This window comes from Cheilinus undulatus, linkage group 8 (genome assembly GCF_018320785.1).
Source record: "Cheilinus undulatus linkage group 8, ASM1832078v1, whole genome shotgun sequence".
Lineage (NCBI taxonomy): Eukaryota > Metazoa > Chordata > Actinopteri > Labriformes > Labridae > Cheilinus > Cheilinus undulatus.
The window spans coordinates 5,943,834-5,966,704 of record NC_054872.1 but is presented as its reverse complement, the minus strand read 5'-3'; the positions used below and the strand labels follow the sequence as shown (position 1 = coordinate 5,966,704).

Genomic DNA, 22,871 nt, shown 5'->3' with positions numbered 1-22,871 from the left:
TCAAAATTTTGACGTAAAAGTCATAATTGAGATAAAAAGTCGAAATTTTGAGGTAAAAAGTCATAATTAAGATAAAAAGTTGAAATTTTGAGATAAAAAGTCAATTTGAAATAAAAAGTCAAAATTTTGACGTAAAAGTCATAATTGAGATAAAAAGTCGAAATTTTGAGGTAAAAAGTCATAATTAAGATAAAAAAGATGAAATTTTGAGATAAAAAGTCATACTTATGAGATAAAGAAAATTGAAATTTTAAAAAAAAGTCATAATTAAGATAAAAAGTCGAAATTTTGAGATCACAAGTCATATGTATGAGATTAAAGTTTGAAATAATGAGTTAAAAGTCACATTTATGAGATAAAAAGTTGAAATTTTGAGATAAAAAGTCATAATTATGAGATATAAGTTTGAAATTATGAGATAAAAAGTCCCATTTACGAGATAAACAGTTGAAATTTGAGATAAAAGGTCATAATTTGAGGTAAAAATTAATAATTTTGGGATTAAAAGTCGAAATTTTGATATGAAAAGTCATATTTATGAGATTAAAGTTTGAAATTATGAGATAAAAAGTCAAAACCATGACATTTGTTAAAAAAAAGTCAATTACGACTTTTATGTCATCATTTCAATTTAGGATTCTTTAGGAGTTTCTTCAATTATTGCCTCACTTTCACATTTCTTTTTAATTTGGCGGGAATGGGCTTCCATACACTTAATAAATAATAATAATAATAACAATAAATTCATCAGAACAGTCATACTGTCTCATTTTGAGGTTTAATGTGTTGTGTATTTGCCTCTGTGTTTAAGATAGCTGCTGTCTTCCTACTTTAATGATGTAAACATAATAAAAATGTATTTTCCACACTGAAACAGTCATTTAACCAAACGACCAAACTCTAGCCTAATACTGAGATGTTTTTCTTCCCGTTACAAAGCTAAGAACATAAAACTCGATCAGAATGACACACGCTTCTTGAAAACTGTGGTTTTATGTGATTTTCCGTCAATAACGTTAAATATTGAAATCTCCTTCTTAGTTTCTAGGCGGGGTTATTCACTATCTCTGTCTTTTTTTCTGGCTGTGAGCTGAACCGTTTTCATAAAGGAGAGGAAGACTCACATTTCACTCCAAGCAGACTTTGTTCCTGTGTAAACACTGGGGCTTTTACTTTGAAAAGCAGCTTTCCCAGACGCTCGCGTGGAGCAGCGCGTTCCCTGAGGAGAAGAGGCTGGGCTCGCGACAGCCTGGAGATCAAACTTTTAGCTGGAAGCGGAGAAAACGACCGTGTGTGGATGTTACCTTTGTCACAGAGGAGCGTTGTCAGAACGACACAGAGTGTTTAGTTATCCGAGGAAACTTTCTGTTTTTCTGTTTTTTTCCCCAAACTAAAGTTGTGGGGTGAGCGCGCGCGTGTGCAGCTTCAGGACCACCGGCTGTCCGCGTGGAGATCCATCAAACTTCAGGATGTTTGTGAGATAAAGGTCGGATTCTGGGAGGCTGCTGAGGAATGAACTCGACCGCGGATGGTGAGTCTTTGTCGTGTTACCGTTTCATCCTCGCTGAGAGAAAAGTTGGAGCTCCGCAGAGTGCTGAGTCAGCAGAAGGACTGAGTTCACTTATGAGTCAAACTGGAGGAGTTTATTTTCTATCCTAGGCAATTAGAACAAAGAGTCTTTCTCCTACAGCTGTTAGTGCTGCTGCTGCTGTTATAAATGACCTATCATAGGTGTGAGCTTCAAATCAACAAGTCCAGCATGTTAAGATAATATTAACTAAAAATAGACTGCTACCTGTGAAGTTCTCAGACAAGGTTCACAAACTGTCTCAAATCATGTTTTTATTCTGTTTATTATAAATCTTATTTTCTCTTAACTGTAGCCTGTCAGCATCATAACAATTATTATCTGTCTGTCTGTGGCTGTGTATAAGTCACACTCAACAAATTGATCTGAATTTCACTCCTGGGTCTAAAGAGTAAACTCTAAACTTGTCTTTAGAAGTGTACTATGTAGTTTCTGGAAAGTATTTTCTATTAAGAGAAGCAAAAGAATAATTTTGTATTTGATTGTACTATGCATGAAGTGTAAAGTTTGTCTTATGTAGCATTAACAACCAGCTACAGGGAAGAGAGATAGAGCGGTCCATGCCGTTCTGCACAATGTGATTCTGTGTTGACTACAATCCAACTTTATCTGAGGATTGGTCAGAGGTAGTTTATCGAAGTCCACTACAGCTCTGCTTGACGTAGGCCTCTTTCTCTCTCTCTGCTGCTGCATCGGTGTTTACGACGCTCTGCTATTCAGTTCCCTTTGTTTCAGCCTCTCCATTACTCGCAGCGATGACTAACTCATAATCCTTCCATGCCGCTGATGGTTTTAAGCCTTTGGTTAACCAGGAAAATCTCACTTACATTACGAGAAAGCTCTGGTCAAATTTTCCCTGCATAGCCTCCAGCAGTACTGAGCACGCTCAGAGATAGGCTTGGTTTGATGTCATTCACGTCATCTTGCATACATACACAACGTAATTAGCCATGTGTTTGCTGTTTGAGGAGATAGACAACCCCAGCACTGCAGGACAGTAGATGTAGTAAGATTAGGCTAGTTTTAGTTTATATTAAAGGATTCTCGCAACATATCTTCTAGGTTACACAAAATATAATATGCAAGCAGTCAGTATTTACTTATCTGGTCATTGGCATGTTTTCTGCCAGACATTTTGACCGGTTATATTTTTATCTGGCGGACATCTGCTCTTGAAACCGGCCAATGACCGGCAAATGGCGGCTAACGGAAACTCAGTATGAGAGGGTTAGCAGTAATGGTGGGGGATACTGCAAAATTTAAATCTGATACCAAGTAAAGACAGGAGCAGTATCACCGATACTCCATATGATACTTTTTACTTATAAAAGCAGCAGTACACATTATTATTTAATTGATATAAATAAGGCCAATAAAAACTCAGAAAACATAATGTATCATTTATGTATCAGTCTTAATGAATCAAACTAATTTTTTTTTTGAGCTATCTTTAAGTATTAACTAAGTACCCAGAGTAAAACATGTCAAAGCAGGATTTTAACTTAATTTATATATATTTTTTAGTAATATGGGACTTGTTTTTATCTATTTTGTTTCCCCACTGTACCTAATGGTTGGACTTTTAAATTAGTGAATTAATCTGTGTACTATTCAACGTGTGGTTTGGAAAATGCTACAAGCAACAATCTACATTTTTGGAAAAGGCAGTCAAATTATTGGTGAAAAACTAGTAAACAGAAATGAAGGGGAACAGATTTAGAAGTACACTCTCAAAGTAAATCAAAATAAATCGCACATGCATCAGAGTCAGATACTGAACTCATTTCTTTCCTGGTTTTAATGACTAACAGCGGTAGCTGTGTCTTTAGCTCAATGAAAAATGTCTTTAGATGGAAAGTGAGCGGTGCAGATTAGACATGAATATAACATCCTCTCCTTTTATCAGTTTTTTATAACTTTCAGATGAAAAGATGTTCAACACTGGAAATGGTGACTCACCTTTGCATTTTTGTGGACAGTTAGTACTTTGTAAATATTGATATATTGATACTTTGGGATCGATACGTCCACCACTAGTTGGCAGTTAGCATGAAGTAGGAGCAGCTCGGTATGACAGCTTTTCAAGCAATAAAAGGAAATGAATTGGTACCTAAGCTGTCAAGGGTTCAATTTACATTTAAATACTCAACCGAAGTGAAAAGAAGCCAGATGTCAAAGCACAACATTAACATACATCCACAGAATAAACACAAAAAATAGACTAAATTATTTTTAAAAATTAAAATGATAAAACTTTGCCTCCCTCCTTACAAACATACATAAACACTTTAAGATCATACTAATGACAACAGCCTGAGGATATGATTAGAATGACAGACTCTTATAGTGGGATTCTGCTTTTATTACGTCCTCCTGCAGTTATTTATCTCAGAGAAGCCACGGGTAAGCCTTAGCCTCTTAAAGTTATCGATATTATGATAACTTATAAACATTTATCACTCTCGTATTCAACAAGCTACCGTTAGTTCGTCGATGCCTGTTGTCAGACCGACCCACACTCATGGACGGTCACACAAACTCTCTCTGTCACACATACACAGACACACACACCCAACAGCTCCTGTCGCCATGTGACTGCAGCTCAAGCTTTTCCTCTTTTCTCCTGTTTAAATTATCAATTTTTATCGATTTTATCGTTGTTGCAGCCCTACTGTCAGCTAACAAGAAGGTTCCTGGTTTAGAGTGGGCTTTTGCAGATGTGAATTGCAATACCACAAGTGTCCACTTGAAGCTGGCTGCAGAAACCCCTGAAGTCCCCTACACAACACATGTTAAAAAGCAGTTTTTTACACTAGAGATAAACTGGTTTACAGCGGGGTTTAAAAATCATATTTAGGACAAATCTAACTGCATGCTGGCGTGTCTTATTTAATTGACAGGTAGCTAGGCAGGCAGACGCTACCACTAGGCTAGCTTTAGTGCTGGCTTAGCCGACAGGAAGTCTAGCTCAGTGGTTGGTCTCTTGTCTGCCGTTAGGTTGATCCAAAATTCAGTTGAGACGGCGATTTTAATATGGGATTGGCTTCAAAAGTTGTTTGAGTCCACCTGTTGTAAGCAGACGGCTGACATCACACAGGCTTTGTCCAATTCTTTCTACAGTCTATGGTTTTCCAGGTGCATGATTTGGCTCTCTCTATAAAACAAGACATGCTTGTTTTGTGGATTGGTTTGTCTAAATTGTCTGTTGGTGTGAGTATCACTGGTTGTTTGTCTCTCTATGTCAGTCCTGGCTGCACTGACCGGTGACCAGGATGGATGGATGGATGCTGGATGGATGGATGGATGGATGGATGGATATCTGTTTGCAGTACTGATAAATCTCAGCTAGGGCCATAGAAGCCCAATGATATTTTTTTTATTTTGAAAATTCCTGTTTGTAAATCATCATAGCTGTGTTCATTTTATGTTAAAATGATTAATTTAAGAAGTTATGTTTGAAAATACCAAAGAACTGAATTTCTAGGAGTTTAACAGATAAAAATATACAAACATCCATCTGTCAGTCTGTTGGTCTGCAGAGTGCAATTATCCAGGGAATAAATAGAAACACAGAGAAGAAGAAAATGCGACCACAATGTGACTCTTCACTAACAACGTAGAAATCTGATCCTTAACTAACAGCTCAGTCCATGCTAATTTATGCATTCTTCCAGGTTTTCTTTTTCCTTGATGAAGTAAACTTTCAGAAATGTTGTGCTTTAAAGTAAAAACAGTGCTTCCTATCTGCCGATGGTCCGTCTTTCATGCCGTCTGCAGTCTCACGTTTCAAATTGGTTCCATATGCAGAGCAGACAGAGTGCCGGTTTGAACTGCCACATGGAGAAAAACTCTGCCCATTCCTCTCTTTTTCTTCACTTCTCCTTATTTTTGTCTCCTTGTCTTCTCTTTTTTCTACTTCCTCTCCAGTTGCTCTTCTTTTTTTCTTCTTTGTCATGCTGAAACTTAGTTTTGGGACATTTCTAAAAAGCTGCTGAATGTTCTTCACTTCCTGTGGAGGCTAATTGAAATGAAAAACATATGACTGCACTGATTTAGACTGTTGTTGGAAACTGTAATGTGTGAGGGTGACAAAGACAGGAGCTCTACAGTTGTTTGCACATCCACTTTAACTGTGGATCATTTGTTTAACTCATAACCACTCCAGCAAAGCACAGCTCAGGTTTATCTCCCTCCTCAGTTACAGGTCCATGCTGGAATTCAGCACACACAGCTTTCACATAGCTGGTCTTTCTGCTGCCCATCTGCCACTCATTGTGTTTTCAGCTGGACGTTTCTGTTCCTGCACGTCTACATCTGTGTGCAGAGGGTAGAGGTGCTTTCACTGAGTGGATTCACTGAATCTGTACCAGGTGCCTCTACACACCGCCTCAAGTTTTATAAGATTGTTTGGTTTCCTTTATCTCTCTTCTCTTTTATACATCTACTCACTAAGGCTGCGTTTACATAACACTGTTCAGAAAAATTAGGGATGCACCAACTTTGGTATCAGTCAGTATCTGCTCTGACAGAAGCAGAGATTGTAGCATGAACCAGTTGTTAGCAGTGTTTACCTGAGGTGTCAGTGAGTTCATGTTGGCACCTGGTACGCCTAACTACTGGTCCAAAAGAGCTTTTCTACAGCAGGGGTGTCAAACTCAATCGCAGCAGGGGCCGGATTCTGAATCAGGGTCTAACCTGAGGGCCTAACCAAACTATTAACCTCATTTTTGCTAGTAATAAATTGTTGGGAAAAGAAACTAGCACTAATTAAAGGGCCTTGAGTTTGACACCCGTGTTCTACAGGGTAGAAGTCATCATCTGTTGGACAGACTCAAAAAAATCTTGGCATTGTAATCCACAACCAGCTGAATTTTGCACCATCATCACTGCTTTAAATGTGTGCATCGTCTTGTAGTGCACACGTAGAGCATGTCTGAAAGACTAATGGAAAAAAGACTTATTGTGCATCACTGGTAAAAAATCTAAAGAGACTCACATTGTAATTAAGCACAGTAATTATCAATTCACTGGAAGGGTAATGCACGTGTGAGAAAAGTCTCAGTTCTGAAAGAACGTCATATTGGCGTTGGCAGCGTCTCCCTGCAGACACAGTGATGTAAAATAAGTCCACCACAGCTCTTTAATGTCTTATTCCACTTTAAAACTCACATAGAACCTAGTGGATGAGACAAAAGCCATCTGAAACATCTGTTTTCAAACATTTACCTTTTTACTGTTCACTTATATCCTTTTTAGTCCATAATAGGGCTGGGCAATTAATTGCAAATTAGATTAAATCGCAGTATGGCCTGCTGCAGTTTACAAACCACAGAAGATGCAATATTTCATTAACTTGAAATGAGTGAAAATTCCACTTTAATACTTTTTTGCAGCAGCAGCAGCAGCAGAGATTTTATGCACACTATGCAAACATTCAAGTGTCTGTTTTTATAGAATGGTTTACAAAAATCCTCCTTTTGTGTTTTATGTAGGTTTTTTTAATCAAACTAAGAGACATAAAAATTAGAATCTCCTTCAATATAGCATCTGATAACAAATTTACAATATGACCAAAAATAACTGCATTAAGTTGTTTTTTTAATGACCTGCCCTTGTTAATTCTATCGAATATTGATGAAGCTTAGCATTAGAATATGGAAACCACCCCCCCCCCCCCACTACTACTATGGAGTAATTGCTTTTGAAATAATTTCAATGTTTTCAGTACACATATTCACACATGTATCTGCTTGACCAACCCAGAGAGCATCTTATGAGCAGAGCCTTCACTAGCAAGTAAAACTGAACATCCATTAACCACTAAAATGGTGAATTTATGATGACAGTGTTCCTGACTGATTGTAGGTTATAATATAGAAAGGTTTATTGCTTAAATTTGAAAAATACATAAGATGAGGGACCTAATAATAATCACACATTAAGGCTGAATCCCAATTCTCCCCTTAACTCTCAATCTTACCCTCAAGCTCAGCCCTCAGTCTTAACTCGTCCCTCAAAACCAAGTGTAAGGACCATCTCGTGACTTAGAAATGGGACACCCCTTAATAGCAGTTACCATTTCAGATTGTAGAGGGCAGTAATGTACCAAAGCTGCTTAGTCTGTCAATTCAGAGGAAGAAGAAGAATGAGAGCATGTTAATATTCAACCAAATAATGTATAAACACCACAACCACGACATATTCAGCTGAAAGTCACCGTATAACACGGCCAGTAGCTGATGCAAAACAGCAGTTGTAACTCGTAGGCTTGTCCACGACAGCATGGTTACCGGCTTACGATCATAAAATAAAAGTAAATGTTACGCTACAAAAAGGCAAATAATCCATAAAATAACATTTAACTAAGATATTGGAGTGGTTTTCGTAATTTTTAGATCTCTGTTAAAGAATTTACATTTGTAGCTCGATTTCTGCCCCGCGTTCCCCGCCATCTTTCTTTGAGCGATAACCCTCAATACCAAGGAAGCTCCAGGAACATCTCAAAACTGAGGGAGATAGAGCCCTCAAACTCGCCCCTTAACTCAACTCTCAGGAAAACCTGCATTTTGAGACTGAGGGTTAAGATTGAGGGTTTAGGGGAGAATTGGGATTCAGCCTAAATCTTACTCTCCCTATAAAAGCAGGCCTGCATCCAAACCCTAAATTTAATACAGTAGAAAAGTCAAAATTACACAACCCACTTTTAAATGCAAAAGTGGAATTTTTAAAGGGTCTAAAAAGGGTGCATCAATTACAATTAACTACAGAAATCCTGAGATTAATCAGGATGAAACTTTTTAATCTTTTTTAAGCCCTGATGTTAAGACACTGATCTCCCCATGAAAGGGAATATACAAACTCTGATTCTCAGTCTGGCTTAGCTTACAAAGATGCTCTCTATGTATGTAACTGACGTAACTAAATAAACACACCCACAATCCAACGTCTGGTCTAAACAGGTAACTAAAGACTCTGATGCTCAGATCCACAGACTGATGTTTGTTCTGTTGTTAGCAGAGATTTAAAAGTTCTGACGTCAGTCCTGGTCCAGATCTAGCTCCGTCTGAATCATCTAATCAGACTGATTCACAGATTCACACTGATTCACAGACACAGACATATTCTCATGAATGAACACCATCACGCACAGGGAGGTGACAAAGCCACACATTTCACAACGAGCAAGGACAACAGATGAAAATGACCTCATTAATATTAGCTAGAGTGCTACGCTGTGTGAATCTTTGCATTGGAATGTAAAGGAAGGTATTCTGGTATTCAGAAGATGTTTACTACATGAACATGGTTAGAAATACAGTGGATTTGTGATTCTAGAGGCTTCTGATTGAGTTGATTAATACCTGAAATTACTCTGAACAATCACACAGAGGCTGCCAGCAGCTGCATCGTTATTTATTCTGGAAATTATCTGTGCAAAAGCAATCATACCGACATTCATTCCAGTTACATAAACCAAGCTACATCACAGGAAGTGTCAGCCTAGTTATTGACTCAGGTTTAGGGCTATAATTAACAATTCTGCCCAAGGCAGCACATAGACTTGAGACAACCATAATACATGAGCAGACTCTCCACATCTACAGCCTGGATCTACTCTGACCCAGGGCTCAGCACTCCTGGCCTTCTTACATTATGAATGACTCATGAAATCTCAGCGTGTGTCCCCTGAAAATCTGCAGAGTCCTGCAGAAAGACTCTCAAGCAGATTTACTTTAGAGCCGTGACCCTAACACAGTCACTGCTGGGATTTATGGGACGCACACAGGCTAGAGGGCATTGGCCTTATGTATACATTAGAGAGTATGATCAAGAGCTAAGTATGTTATAAGAGGAATGTGAAGTTATTCACATAAATCTATGATAAAAATATAAAATAATGACTGAATCAAGGTTTGCACACAGACCAGCCAAACAGCTGACTGCTTACTTCATTTCTGCAACCTTCTTTTCTCCGGTTGCTGACTTAATAAATTCATGACCAACAAATTTTGACCTGCTTTTCCTGCAAGTTTTAAGATTTATTTCAACAGTGCATTAAGGTAAAGTGAAGTATTTTTAGAACAGAATTTCTCTTTGCAACATAAACATGAAAATAAAACTCCTTGTCTCTCATTCATCTCTCTCAAAAATGTTCTTTAATGATTAAATCAGCAACACCATTAACCCATACAATTTTCCTTCTCATTAAACCACATAATTTCAAAATGGCCGTGTGAAAATAACTGATTAAATCATGCAACAGAAGGAGCTTTTGCATGAAATAACTGAAACAGTTTTGTTAATAATAATAAATTACTTTATTTTTCTCTCCATGACTGAATTCCACCATAAACCGTTGCCTAAATCAGAGCTTTAAGTGGGCTGGTACGCTCTGCATGCAGTACTGCCACTTCTAAATTCTTCTCTTTGGCAAATCTGGATTTTTTTGTAGCCCACCGGCTGCCAGTACCGTTTCCAGTCCTCTCCGGAGCTTACAGCTTGTATTGATGATTCATAATTGCACCAAAAATAGAGGGAATGCACTGACATCACTCAGTCTGTAACAAGACTGTTTTGCAGGACTTGGAAATGTCTTCCCCATGGGAAGCAGATGAAAATAGGAGAAACCTCACCATATCCACCTAAATTAGGGATATTTGGAGTAGACAGAGATCTGAAAGACACAGTGGACCTTTGAAACTGTAGTCAGAGATCAAGTTTCCTGATGCTATGTAGACCTGGGTTTAAGCCTGAAGGTTCACATCAGCCTGGTTCATCAGTGATGGTTGTGAAATAGAATAAACATGGAAAAACTTTGTTTATATTAGATCCGTTGTTTTTCTGTATGCCAGTATTTTGTTTAGAGTGTCTTCCTTCAGCTAATCTGTCTAAAGATCACCATGTAGTTTTTAAATCTGCATGTAAAAATATATTTTGTTCCCCATTTTAAACCGAGATCATTATACCCCAGCTGTCTTACTTAAACTGGTTCTATTTTAACACCATCCATCCATGCATCCATCCATCCATCCATCCAGCCATCAATGCATCCATCCATGTATCCAACCATCCATCCATCCATCCAGCCATCCATGCATCCATCCATGCATCCATCCATGCATCCATCCATCCATCCAACCATGCATCCATCCATGCATCCATCCATGCATCCATTATGGATCCATCCATCCATCCATCCCCCATCCATCCCTCATTCATCCATCCATCATTCATCCAAGCATCCATCCATCCATCCATCCATGCATCCATCCATGCATCCATTATGGATCCATCCATCCATCCATCCATCCCTCATCCATCCATCATTCATCCATCCATCCATCCATTTCTGATAAAAGTTAAAGTTAGGAGTTGGCAGGAATAACATATGAAGTAAAAGTCCAAATCATGAGTTTAAAAGGTAAAAAAACTGAGATAAAATTTAAAATAATGCATTTTAAAGGTCAAATATGACTTTAGATTTAAAACTGTGACTCTGAAAGGTCAAAATATGAAACAAAAGTCAAAACCATAACTTTAAGTCATTATTGTGAGATGCTCAATTGAAAATATGAAAACACAGATTCCTTTTCCTACATCCCTGACTTTTTATCTTATTTACTCTTTACTTTTCTCATTTTTATGAATCATCAAGGATATTTTAAATCTTCATGGCTAGTTTACATTTTTATACTGGAGGAAATCTGCAGACCTGATACCGGTGGGCCAGTAATAATGAAAATATGATATGATATGATCTGTAACTGTATAAGGGCCAGATTTGGCCCTCGGGCCTCAAGTTTGACACCCCTGCTGTAAGTTTCAGTCATGTGAGGTTGTCTGCAGTGGGTTCCAGCTCTGCTCAGGGTTTTGTACTGGTAACATGGTTTCATATGTATAAAATCACAGCCATCTGTTGTGATGAATAATAGGTATTAAAGTCTTCTATAAAAGTTATTGAGCTCAAAGTGTTGTCAACATTTCAAATTAATTTAATTTGATTTTGTTTTTTTTAGAATTGTCATTTTTTACTTGGGATTATTAATATTAGCAAAGACAATTAAGAGCTATCATTTTCCTCCTAAATGTCTGAATAAATTAGAAAAGGCATCTTCTCCGGCCTCTGATTGTCTTTCCTGCCTTACTGTGTTTGTGCGTTGTTCTGTACTGAGTGTTAGCTGCAGGATGACTTAAAGTTTTCTATGTAGTTGCATTTATAACATTAATGCTTTAATGACATGGGTAGAAAGTGTTTTCACTCTCTCATTTGGCAGCAGAATAAGTGGACAGCTGCTGCTGGATGACCTGATGAGATCAGCCTGACAACAGCTGATCAGAAACAGCTGATTGGAGCTCTTCATCTGTTTAGGACATGCTGCCACCAGCAGAATACATCTGTAATTATTGTTAACCTGAAACTCTATTCCACGTTGTCAGTGGGTCTGTAAGAATTATAAGAATCAACAAATCTAGCTCAAATTCATAATCAAAGATCACGGTCAGTATCTGCAGGGATGTCTGACGTTTTTCCAGACCTGATAGAGATTTTCCACAGCAGACGTTTAAGTGTGTCACAGCAGCAGAGGCACATGGGTAATTAATGACACTAATGATGACTCAGTCTCAGTAAGTGATCCCTGGAGCATGAATGTACAACAATAGGGCTCTGAGACAAACTGATGTGACCGGACTGCACTCATTTGCATTCAAGTTGTTCATTACAGCCATGAAATACCCAAAGTTCCTTAAACACAGTTCATAAGAAAATATTACATTGAAACATGAATAGTTTCTCATTTTCATAATGAAAACAGGAAACCACCATCTATGTTTCGTGGATGAATTAGTCATTCTGAGGGAGAAAAGCTACAGTTAACTAGCTTTATGCTTCAGGAGTACCCAGAATGCTTTTTGATTCACTTGTGGTCTGTAGCTGGATGAGGTCATCACTTTTAAGACAACTGCTCTAACTCATTTTATAAAAGTCATCCAGAAAGAGTGGTCTGCATTGAAGTAGCTGAGGTGTTTTAAGTGCAGTCTCTATTAAAAGACCATGTGTTTCATAGAGCTAGCAGGCAGTGGAGGGCACATGCATGCTGCTCACATGGCTTGGATGAATTCAGTGTAGCCGTGTTGTAACCTTGAGGACTCTGGGACCTTGATTTGAGCAATGATCCAGTTCTTTCTCTCTTAGCTACAAAAACAGCCTTCCCTTTCAGCAATGACCTTCTGTGGCTTGCCCTTCTTATGGGGGGTGTCAGTGATTGTCTTTTAGACCAGGGGTTCTCAATGTTTGGGTTGGGACCCCATTTGGGGTCACAAGACACTGAGAGGGGGTCTCCAAGATGGCTTAAAAAGACTAAGAACCTTTAAATTACACTGTTGCCACTTGCATCAATTTTACTAAATTTTAACCTGTTTTCATCACTTTTCCCACCAATTTTATAAATTTTAGCAAATTTTTTCAACTTAAAACCCACTTTTTGTGAATTTTAAACCCTTTCCACCACTATTTTTCTGCCTGTTTTTTGCCACTTCTGAACCAAATCTTGCAACTCTCTGACTATTGTTGGCTCTGTTGGCACATTATTGCCACTATTAACCCCTTTTACCACTTTTTAAGCCACATTTCACAATTTGTTATGCCCATTTTTGCCAGTCTCTGACTTTTTCTGCATTAGCAAAGCCTTTTTTTTGCCAGTTTATATCAATTTTCATCCCATTTCACCTAATTTCCAACTATTTTTGCTACTTTAGCACCATTTCTGCTACTTTTGAATCCCCTTTTACCACTTAATATGCCCATTTTTGCCACTTCAACCCATTTTTGCCTTTTTTTTGGTTGTTATTTTGCCACTTTTATCTTTTCTTTTTTGGCAATTTCTAACCCATTTCTGCTACTTTTAAAATCCAATTTCACCACTTTTCCCACCATTTCTTGCCATTATTATCCCATTTTAGCTATTTTTAAATTTATTTTAACTCTGTTTTCAACAAAGGGATTTACATTTTTTAAAGAGGGCTACTTACTACACAAATGAATTAAAATGTGTTTCTTTGATAAGAGTTGTTATTATTCAGGATAAATATAAATACCGCAGCTTAACTTTACAATGGACCATGATTTTGCTGGCTCCAACTTTGGCTGGGTCCCAGAACCCCCCCCATTATTGACTGTGCATGGCTGTGTTCAACCACCTTCAGGTACAGTGGGGGTCCCCAGTCTCTGGCAGCTTTATTTTGGGGGTCACAGGCTGAAAAAGTTGAGAACTCCTGTTCTAAACAAAAGTCAAGTTAACAGTCTTCTTTATGGTTGTGGTTGTGTGTAAAGAACAGGGGTGAGAGACTGGAGGCTCAGGAAACCTCTGCAGGTGTTCTGAGTTCATTCGCTGATTAGAGCCCTTTTCACATATTCTATTATCATGATACACAGTTTTATCATTATTTTTGTGAACTGTAAGGCATAATCATCAAGTCACTTTGTGTGTAATAAACCTAGAATACATGCAAGTTGAACTTCTTTAATTAAATCCAAGTGGCAACCTCCAGTCCTGAAAAATGAAGCCAATGTGGAAGTAAAAATATTGCAATACAGCGAGTGTCCACTTGAGGCTGGCTGCAAAACACAGGAAGTCCCATCTGAAAACATGTTAAAAGCCGTTTACAGCCTGGTTCAGAAAACCAAACGTGTCTCATTAGCTAATGTCTTCATGTGCTCTCACTGTAGGGGGGTGAATTTTTTTGTACCACAATGGTTTAGATGATATTTAGAAAAAACCTCACTGCGGACTGATTGGCGCGTCTCATTTGACTGACAGACAAAAGCTACGCTTCTGTCAACTAGGATGCTAGCTAGCTAGCTGACGGGAAGTCAAGCTTAGAGGACGGGCCATAAGATTGATCCAAAGTTCGGTTGAGACAGCAACCTCAATATGGAAGCCGCCGCAGATTGGCTTCAAGAGCTGTTTGAGTTCGTCTATTGCAGGCGGTTGATGTCACACAGGCTTTGTCCAGTTTTTTCTACAGTCTATGATTAAATCACAAAAAAAAAAAAACTTTTTCTACTATATTTTATCGTTTTAGAGTTCGTCTTCATGTAAGGGATTCAGACTCTGTAGTGCTCAGTCCTCTGACCTCTGATGGTGATATGAGACAGACTTTTATTCACATTATAGAAACAAGAAAACTGCCAGATTGGGATTTAAAGGACTCTGAAGCTTAGGCATATTGTACTGCAGGTCATGTGACTAACATTGTGAAACTATTGCACGTGCACACATCACAGTTGTGATTGAAAGCTGTAATATGAAACCATCTGTCTCATCACTCTTCTACAGGATATGCAAATGTGCAGAGTGAATAAGGAACAGCGTGGAAGAAGGGCGAAGCAGCAGAGGACTGACGATGTAAACATGCTCTTCTATAACCTGTGGCCTTAACGGAGTATGAGTGGTGGTGCAGAATGAATGAAGCTTTGTGTCTTTGTACGGTAAAGATCAACTGGACAGAGAACAATAGGAGGGATTTTAGTGCAGTGACAGTGTTTCAGAGACACTTTACCTCCCACTCAGTCTGCTGTGAGTACAACTCCAGGAGGGACGCTGTCCAAACAACCATCTGCTGCTCGTCTCTGCGAGGAGGCGGCTTGTGTATCTTTGAACACTCATGATGTGCGGTGTGACTTGTTTAAGTAAACCGAGTAGTGGGTGGTGAAAGAGGAAGACAGACAGAGGTAAGGGGAATGTAGAGAGGGGGGTGTTAACAGGGAATAAACAGAGTGACACATAAAGGCTGGAGTAAGTATGGAAACACAGCGCTGTTTATAGGCTGCTGTGGTTTTTATTCTGGAGGTCTTACACAGCTCAGTGCTGAAAGACATTTACTTTATGATCCCTGATGGGTTTTCACTGGCTGTGTTCTTCCTCAGAGCAGTTAGACAAGGCGAGGTAGTCTTTAAAAAACACTGCTGAGTAACAGTGTCACTCTCTCTCTTCACACTATCCATCCATCTTCCTCTCGGGCACACACACGGCACTTACTGGGTTTCTGCGCGCAGGTAGATCCCCACGGCTCGCTTTTAAAATGAAACTGCTAGGTTGGATGCCACATCATAAAAATTACATCAGTAAGGGTTTGTTTCTGCAGGTGGTTTTGTGGCAATGAATCTCGAGAAAGTCAAAGGAGGACAGAGAGGAGTTATGGGGAGTGGAGCCAAAGAAAGAGAGCCAAAACGGAACAAATAGAAAAGAAACAGTGGGAGGAAACATGTTTGAGATGCCTTTAAAATCAAATAGTTTGGACGTCAGTGCTCGAGAGTGAGCTAATTAGTTTCCTTAATTGCTGTAAAGAGAAGGAACGAGTCTATTCATCAGTCATTTTTAAAAACCTTTTATGCTTTTGGGCTGGTGATAGCTGAGGCTGAAGGCGTTTTGATTTTCTTGGCCATCCAAACCAAACCATGTCTATAATCAATGCATCAAAATAGCATAAAATAAAGCCTTTTATGACGAACCAGTGTTAAAATGTTCAGAATTTATTAGAATCTTCTGTCAACTTTGCAGACATGATGATGATAGGGCATGAAAAAAAGAAAGAAGCTGTGCACATCTAGTCCACGTTTAGGCATGCATGAAAACTGAGGTTTTCTTCCTCACCTCTAATTTCCACATACTCCACCAGCGCTGTGATCTGATGGTGAAGCCCGCTGCAGAGCAAACTGTCCCTTTCTAGTCAAATCTTTGTGATTCCACTGCACTTGCTTCAGTCTGTCTCCAGCGTGTCCCAGAAGCGCTCCGCTCTGCCAGAGATATGTGCCGGATCTGTTCTCAGTTCTGAACCACGTTAAATCCAGGGAGAGCAGGTCGATCCAATCAGCTGTTAAATCTGCAAAGTTTCAAATCAACTTCAAAATACAACACAATGCACAGACTCCCAAATGGTATGAACATTTCATCTCATTATGTTGCACAAAAAGGTCATCAGGAGGTCACAGAGCTAAGCTTCAGTTGGACACAGAGCTACTCCACCGCCACTGATGAGGATAAATTGACTTATGAGATGGGAAGCCACAGAATTTTATATGAAAACACACATCCTTTAGCAAACATAATTTTTTTTAGCTTTATAAAGTACTCATCCATGGTGGAAGAAAAATATTATAAAATCATATTGAAAAGAATGACAAATCAAACCCAGAAAGGCAAAATAATCTATTGTTACATTGTCAAGAACAGACCATGAATGGGCAGAGCAGCAGAGACTTAAATCCACTTTGGCACAAACAACAATGGATGGTACGTTCTGACTCTGATGCACCTTGACCTTGGAGTTGACCTGTAATCTCGTTGGAAGTTGTTCTGTGCTTTTTGATTACCATTCCTGAAATCCATCTGTTCAATTTGTCATCAGTTTTCCTTAAAGTTGTTCCGATTCCCATACTAGTATCAGAAATACACTATATTGCCAAAAGTATTCACTCACCCATCCAAATAATTGAAATCAGGTGTTCCAATCACTTCCATGGCCACAGGTGTATAAAATCAAGCACCTAGGCATGCAGACTGTTTCTGCAAACATCTGTGAAAGAATGGGTCGCTTTCAGGGGCTCAGTGAATTCCACTGTGGTACTGTAATAGGATGCCGCCTGTGCAACAAGTCCAGTGGTGAAATTTCCTCACTCCTAAATATTCCACAGTCAACTGTCAGTGGTATTATAACAAAGTGGAAGCAACTGGGAACGACAGCAACTCAGCCATGAAGTGGTAGGCCACGTAAAATGATGGAGCGGGGTCAGCAGATGCTAAAGGGGGCATAGTGCGCAGAGGTAACCAACTTTCTGCAGAGCCTATCTCTACAGACCTCCAAACTTCATGTGGCCTTCATGTGTCGTTTGGAGCAGCACTACAGCCACCTCAGAACTATTGACGTCTTTTTTACAGTTTATTTTAATGTGGACAGAACTGATATCTCACTTCTTCTCCTCACTGCAGTGAGCCTTCTGTGTTTGCACACTACCCTGCAGTCTCATGTCCTTATATGGGTATACAAGGAGCATTCCTGTCTGCTAATTAGGAAAAGTGTGCACATGCTTTAACTTGAGAACACAGACAAGGTAGGTTGCTCTTAGAGACTTTCTGAAGGCCAAATTTAAGAAAATCTCAGGTAGATATTGTTGAATCAGGCCCAGTGACCCTTTGAATGCACATCCTGAGTCATCATATAGCCAATCTGTAAAAAACAAAATGTAACAGACACTTGGACATTTTGTTATGTTTTTTGTGTATTAAGATCATGCTTCTGCTGCCATATTCTTTTTTTTTTTTTTTTTTTTTTTGGATATTATAAAGAATATCACCGGGGCCTTGCATCTTCGCACTCAACACAGAAATCTTGTGAAAAGTGTCACAGCATTAAACTTTGTACCAAAACTGAAGGTAAAATCCACACCTAACAGTCCATTCAGTTCTCTGCAGGTGTCCCCAGTAAAAGATTGATTAGCAGCACAAACACTGAAAAACAGCACAACCCATACCGCATGGTAAATATGGAGCTGTGGAGAGGCAGGTGGAGCTCTGCATGTTGTCTTTTGGAGTGATAAATGTGAAAACACAACAGAAAAAGCAAGAACGGATCTGGATGTTGATTACTATAGCAACAGAAGAAGCTCCTGAGCATTTGGCCAGCCTTTGTTCCTCGTTTGTTAGCCACTGGTCCTGAAATGTCGGCCTGGTCGTCTCCCCTCTCATGCTTACCTTCCTCTAAAGAGAAAGAATGTGGAATAGGAAACAGATTCAGCCACACATGCTTCCTTTTGCAGCCATATGGAGCGAGCATTTTTCTGCTACAAAGTAATGACTTTCAGAGCTGTGACCTGATGTCTGGGTCTCATTCTACAGGCAGTGATGAGGAACATAAAGCTTTGAATCCTTTATCCCTTTGCCAAAGAAGAAATAACATCAAGTCGGTTCACCCACAACAAAGCTGTTTAACAAAACCGTTTCATTCCAAGGTGAGATTGGTTCAGCTCTCTGAACTCAAAGACATTTTTCTGGCTGTCTATGATGCATTTTTTATTATGAGCTAGCTTTCGCAAAATTGGAAAGAGCCGAGGCCAGAGAAAAGTGATAGATTGTATTTTTTATTGGAGAACATGTTTGAAATAACCAAAAAATGGTCCCCAAAAGAAATAAAGAAGCAGGCCAAAGTTGAAGATAAATCAGCACAGAATTTCATAAAAGGCTGGAAATATTTTTGTAGTCTTTTTATATTTTATTCTTCATTTTTTTCCCCCTTGAAGCTCTGATAAAAACATACACTGCTCATTTAGTGGATGCATGTGTGTCACTGTAACTTAAGGCTGGTCACACATGCTCACGTGTAATCTTAGAAAACATGACAGTTAAAAATACATTTTCATCTTAGAATCATGAACACAAATTGAGGCACCCAGACCATGAGACCACAAACCCGCTGTTTGTAGGAACAATCTTACAATACAAATCCCACACACACAAGGTCTCAGAATCTCATGTGACATCAGAGGAAGAGCAAACAGAATAGAAATACTCTGCTGGCCTGCGTTATAAGTGCAGCAGACGTGAGGAAAAATTGTGTGAAATTCTGTGAGATGAAGGTGTAGTTGTGTTTAGGGGTAAAGGTCAAAACCCAGTTAGTTAAATCCTAGTTCTGTATTTTTGCCACATTCATTTGACCATCTACCCACCAAGAAGCATCCCAACAACATGGTGGTGGCCGCACCACAAGACCCACAAATTAACAGTGTTTGCTTAATAATACTACCTTTGAGTCTCACAGGCTCTGTCACCTATTTTTATTCTTTTTATGCTTGAAGAAATGTTTGAACCCTTTATTGATTTTTTTGAATCAGTCATGGCTGATATAATTTGGCTTTTTCAACAATAAAAAAAAACATCTTAATGTCAAAGTCAAAACCGATTTCTATAAAGTGGTCAATTAAATGAAAACGTGATGTAAAATAAGTCACTACATAAATATTTACCCCCTTGAAGTTGTTTATAGTAGATTCTTTTGAAGTCCATCCACAAATCTTCTGTTGGATTCAGGTCTGTGCTTTGACTTGACCACTCCAAAACATTCACCTTTTGTCTTTAAACTATTTCTGTGTAGCTTTCGCTGTATGCCTCTGGTCATTGTCTTGCTGGAAAATGAGCCTTCTCCTAAGCCATACTTCTAATGCAGACTGAATACGATCGTCCTCCAGGAGTTCTTTTTATTTTACCGCATTCATTTTACACTCTACCTTTACAAGCCTCCCAGGGCTGGCTGCCAAGAAACATCCCTGCAGCATGATGCTGCCACCACTGTGCTTCGCAGTGGGAATGGTGTGTTTATGGTGATGTTTGGTGTTTGGTGTCTGCCAGCCTGTCAAAAAAAGCTCAATTTTGGTCTCATCAGACCAAAGAACCTTCTTCCATTTGACCATGGAGTCTCCCACATGCCTTTTAGTGAACTCTAGTCCAGACTGAATCTGAGTTTTCTTCAACTGGGACTTTATCTTTGCCTCTGTCCCATAAAGCTCTGACTGGTGAAGAACCCAGCCAGCAGTTGTTGTCTGCAGAGTCTCTCCCATCTCAGCTGCTGAAGCTTGGAACTCCTTCAGAGTAGTCATAGGTGTCCTGGTGGCCTCTCACTAGTCTCCTTCTTGCATGCTCACTCAGTTTGTAAATGTGCCTGATCCAGGCACATTTACACATGTGCCATAACTCTTCCATGCCTTGAAGATGGATTTTACTTCCCATCCCGACTTGTACGTTTCAATAACCTTTTCTCTGAGGTGGTTCTCTGAGTGTTCTTTTGTTTTCATGGTGTAATGGTAGCCAGGAATACTGATTTACCTGTGACTAGACCTTCCAGACACAGGTGTCTTTATACTACAATAAATTGGGACACGTTCATTGCACTCAGGTGATCCCCTTTTCACTAATTGTGAGACTACTTGCACCAATTGGCACTGCTGAATGAGGTCAGTCACTTTATCAGGGGTGAATATTTATGAAGTCACTTATTCTACATTACATACTTTTATTCACTTGTCATTACTCTGTAGAAATCTATTTTCATTATATTTTGTTGGTGCTTTTTGTCAAAAAGTCAATTTATATGGGCCATGATTTATATCTTAAAAAGGCTCAAAGATCTATAACCATTTAAGTTTACAACAACAGAATACAGAATTTGTAAGATTTAGAAATTTGTAAATATTTGAATTTTTTAATTGATGTTAAAACAGCTGATTAAGATGCATCACAAATACAGACTCAGTGAGATGAACAGAGAAAAGTCAAACAACCTTACTCATGGGCTATGACAAAAAGTTAGAGGGAATAAGGAGCTGCTAAGAATAATTTGATAACGTTTTACAAAAAATAGTTATTAAAATAATGATTAAGAGAAGTGTTTGGTCTGTATGATCACTGTTGTTTATGTTTGTGAGTGTGAGAGCTTAGTGTGGTGAGAGGAGCTGAAGAGCGAGCTAACAAAGAAATGCAGTGGTTCAGAAAACAGCCTGGCTGAGATGGAGGGGGAGAAAAAGTTGCTTTTACGATTGGCCCAGGTGCGCCAGATCCATCAGGATATGACATCAGCTTTGATATAAACATTAGCACATCAATAAATACACGGATACACTCCAGTGAGGATGAGGAGAGGGATGCACTGACCATTTTCAAACCCTGAACTCCTTGGATTTCTGTTGCAGGGTTGAACAAATTCTCCTGCTAGCAGGCTCCGTCCCATCTGAATCAACTGAAAATAAAATTGAAGTAACTTTTATTTTCATTTCATTGATTTTATTTGGTTATTAACTCTAATACAGGGGTCTGAGATATCCCAAATGTCACCAACAGGGCCCAATATGACATTTAGCAACATTTATTAGTGCAAATTCACCAACTTCAGACATCGGCGATATTCAGAATGATTCTTATAAAGCATTTGCCGTGCTGGACGTTAAATGTGTCAATGCCCAGTCTCTCCAGTTATCCTCCAGCTGAGGCCCCAAAGCCCAGTCCAAAATTAAAATTAGTAAAGACACCAGTGTCTGAAAGGTCCAGTCACTGCTTTATCAGTATTCCTGGCTACCATTACTCCATGAAAACAAAAGAACACTCCAAGCAACTCAGAGAAAAGGTTATTGAAAAGTATAAGTCAGGAGATGGATGTAATATAGCACATGTATAAAACTGCCTAAATCAGACCTCACATCTGAGTGAGCATGCAAGAAGGAGACTAGTGAGAGTCCACCCAGACACCTTTGACGACTCTGAAGGAGTTCCAAGTTTCAGCACCTGAGATGGAGAGATTCTGCAGACAACAACTGTTGGCCGGGTTCTTCACCAGTCAGAGCTTTATGGGAGAGTGGCAGAGAGAGAAAGACACTGTTGAAGGAAGCTCATATTAAATCTCCTCTGGAGTTGAGAGAGACTCCATGGACAAGACGCTTTACACTGCACATTACCACAACACACCATCCCTACTGAGAAGCATGGTGGTGACAGCATCATGCCGTGGGGATGTTTCTCGGCAGCTGGCCCTGGGAGGCTTGTAAAGAGAGAAGATAAAATTAATCCAGCAAAATATAGGAAAATCCTGGAGGACAATCTTATTCAGTCTGCAAGAGAAGTATGGCTTAGAAGATTCATTGTCTAGCAAGCTACACAAATTGTCAAATACAACAAGGTGAATGTTTTGGAGTGGCAACTCAAAGCCCAGACCTCAGTTCAATAGAGAATTAGGGTCTGGACTGACCCTGTTCATGTCTGATCCCCATGCAACCTGACACAGCTTGAGCAGTTATGCAAAGAAGAATAAAGTAAAATTCCAGTTTCCAGATATGCGAGCCTGATTGAGACCTATCCACACAGACACAGTGCTGTGATTGCAGCCAAAGGTGACTCTATGACTCAAAGGGGTCGAATATTCATGCAGTCACTTATTTTACATTTCATAATTTTAAAGAAGTTATTAGTATTGTGAAAGGCATTGAAATGCTGATCCAGCTTATGGAATCTGTGGTGAGAAGACTACAGGAAGCAGGTTTTTCTGACATATACAGTGGAGCTCATCATGTCAGACACAAGCTGGCAGTGACAGGCTGACACCAGTCAGAGGTGAGGACATTTAATATTTGTTGCTGCTTGCTTCTCCTGTTGAGAAGCTTTTCTGAATATATTTTTGAACGACTGGATTGTCTTCCTACTTTCACTGCAGACTGTTGTGGTACTGTTTCTCCACTGAGATTGCA

At 39.2% G+C, this 22,871-nt stretch overlaps 1 protein-coding gene across 2 annotated transcripts in view; it reads left to right on the top strand.

Annotated features, from left to right (window-relative positions):
- Positions 1 to 1,147: 1,147 nt before the first annotated feature.
- gask1a (golgi associated kinase 1A) overlaps positions 1,148 to 22,871 on the top strand; it is an 89,762-nt gene continuing 68,038 nt past the window's right edge. For both annotated transcript variants that reach the window (XM_041792753.1, XM_041792752.1), the window contains exon 1: positions 1,148 to 1,531. In XM_041792753.1, coding sequence (XP_041648687.1) covers positions 1,529 to 1,531 — 3 coding nt within the window. In that variant the 5' untranslated portion in view covers positions 1,148 to 1,528. The remainder of the gene's footprint in view (positions 1,532 to 22,871) is intronic.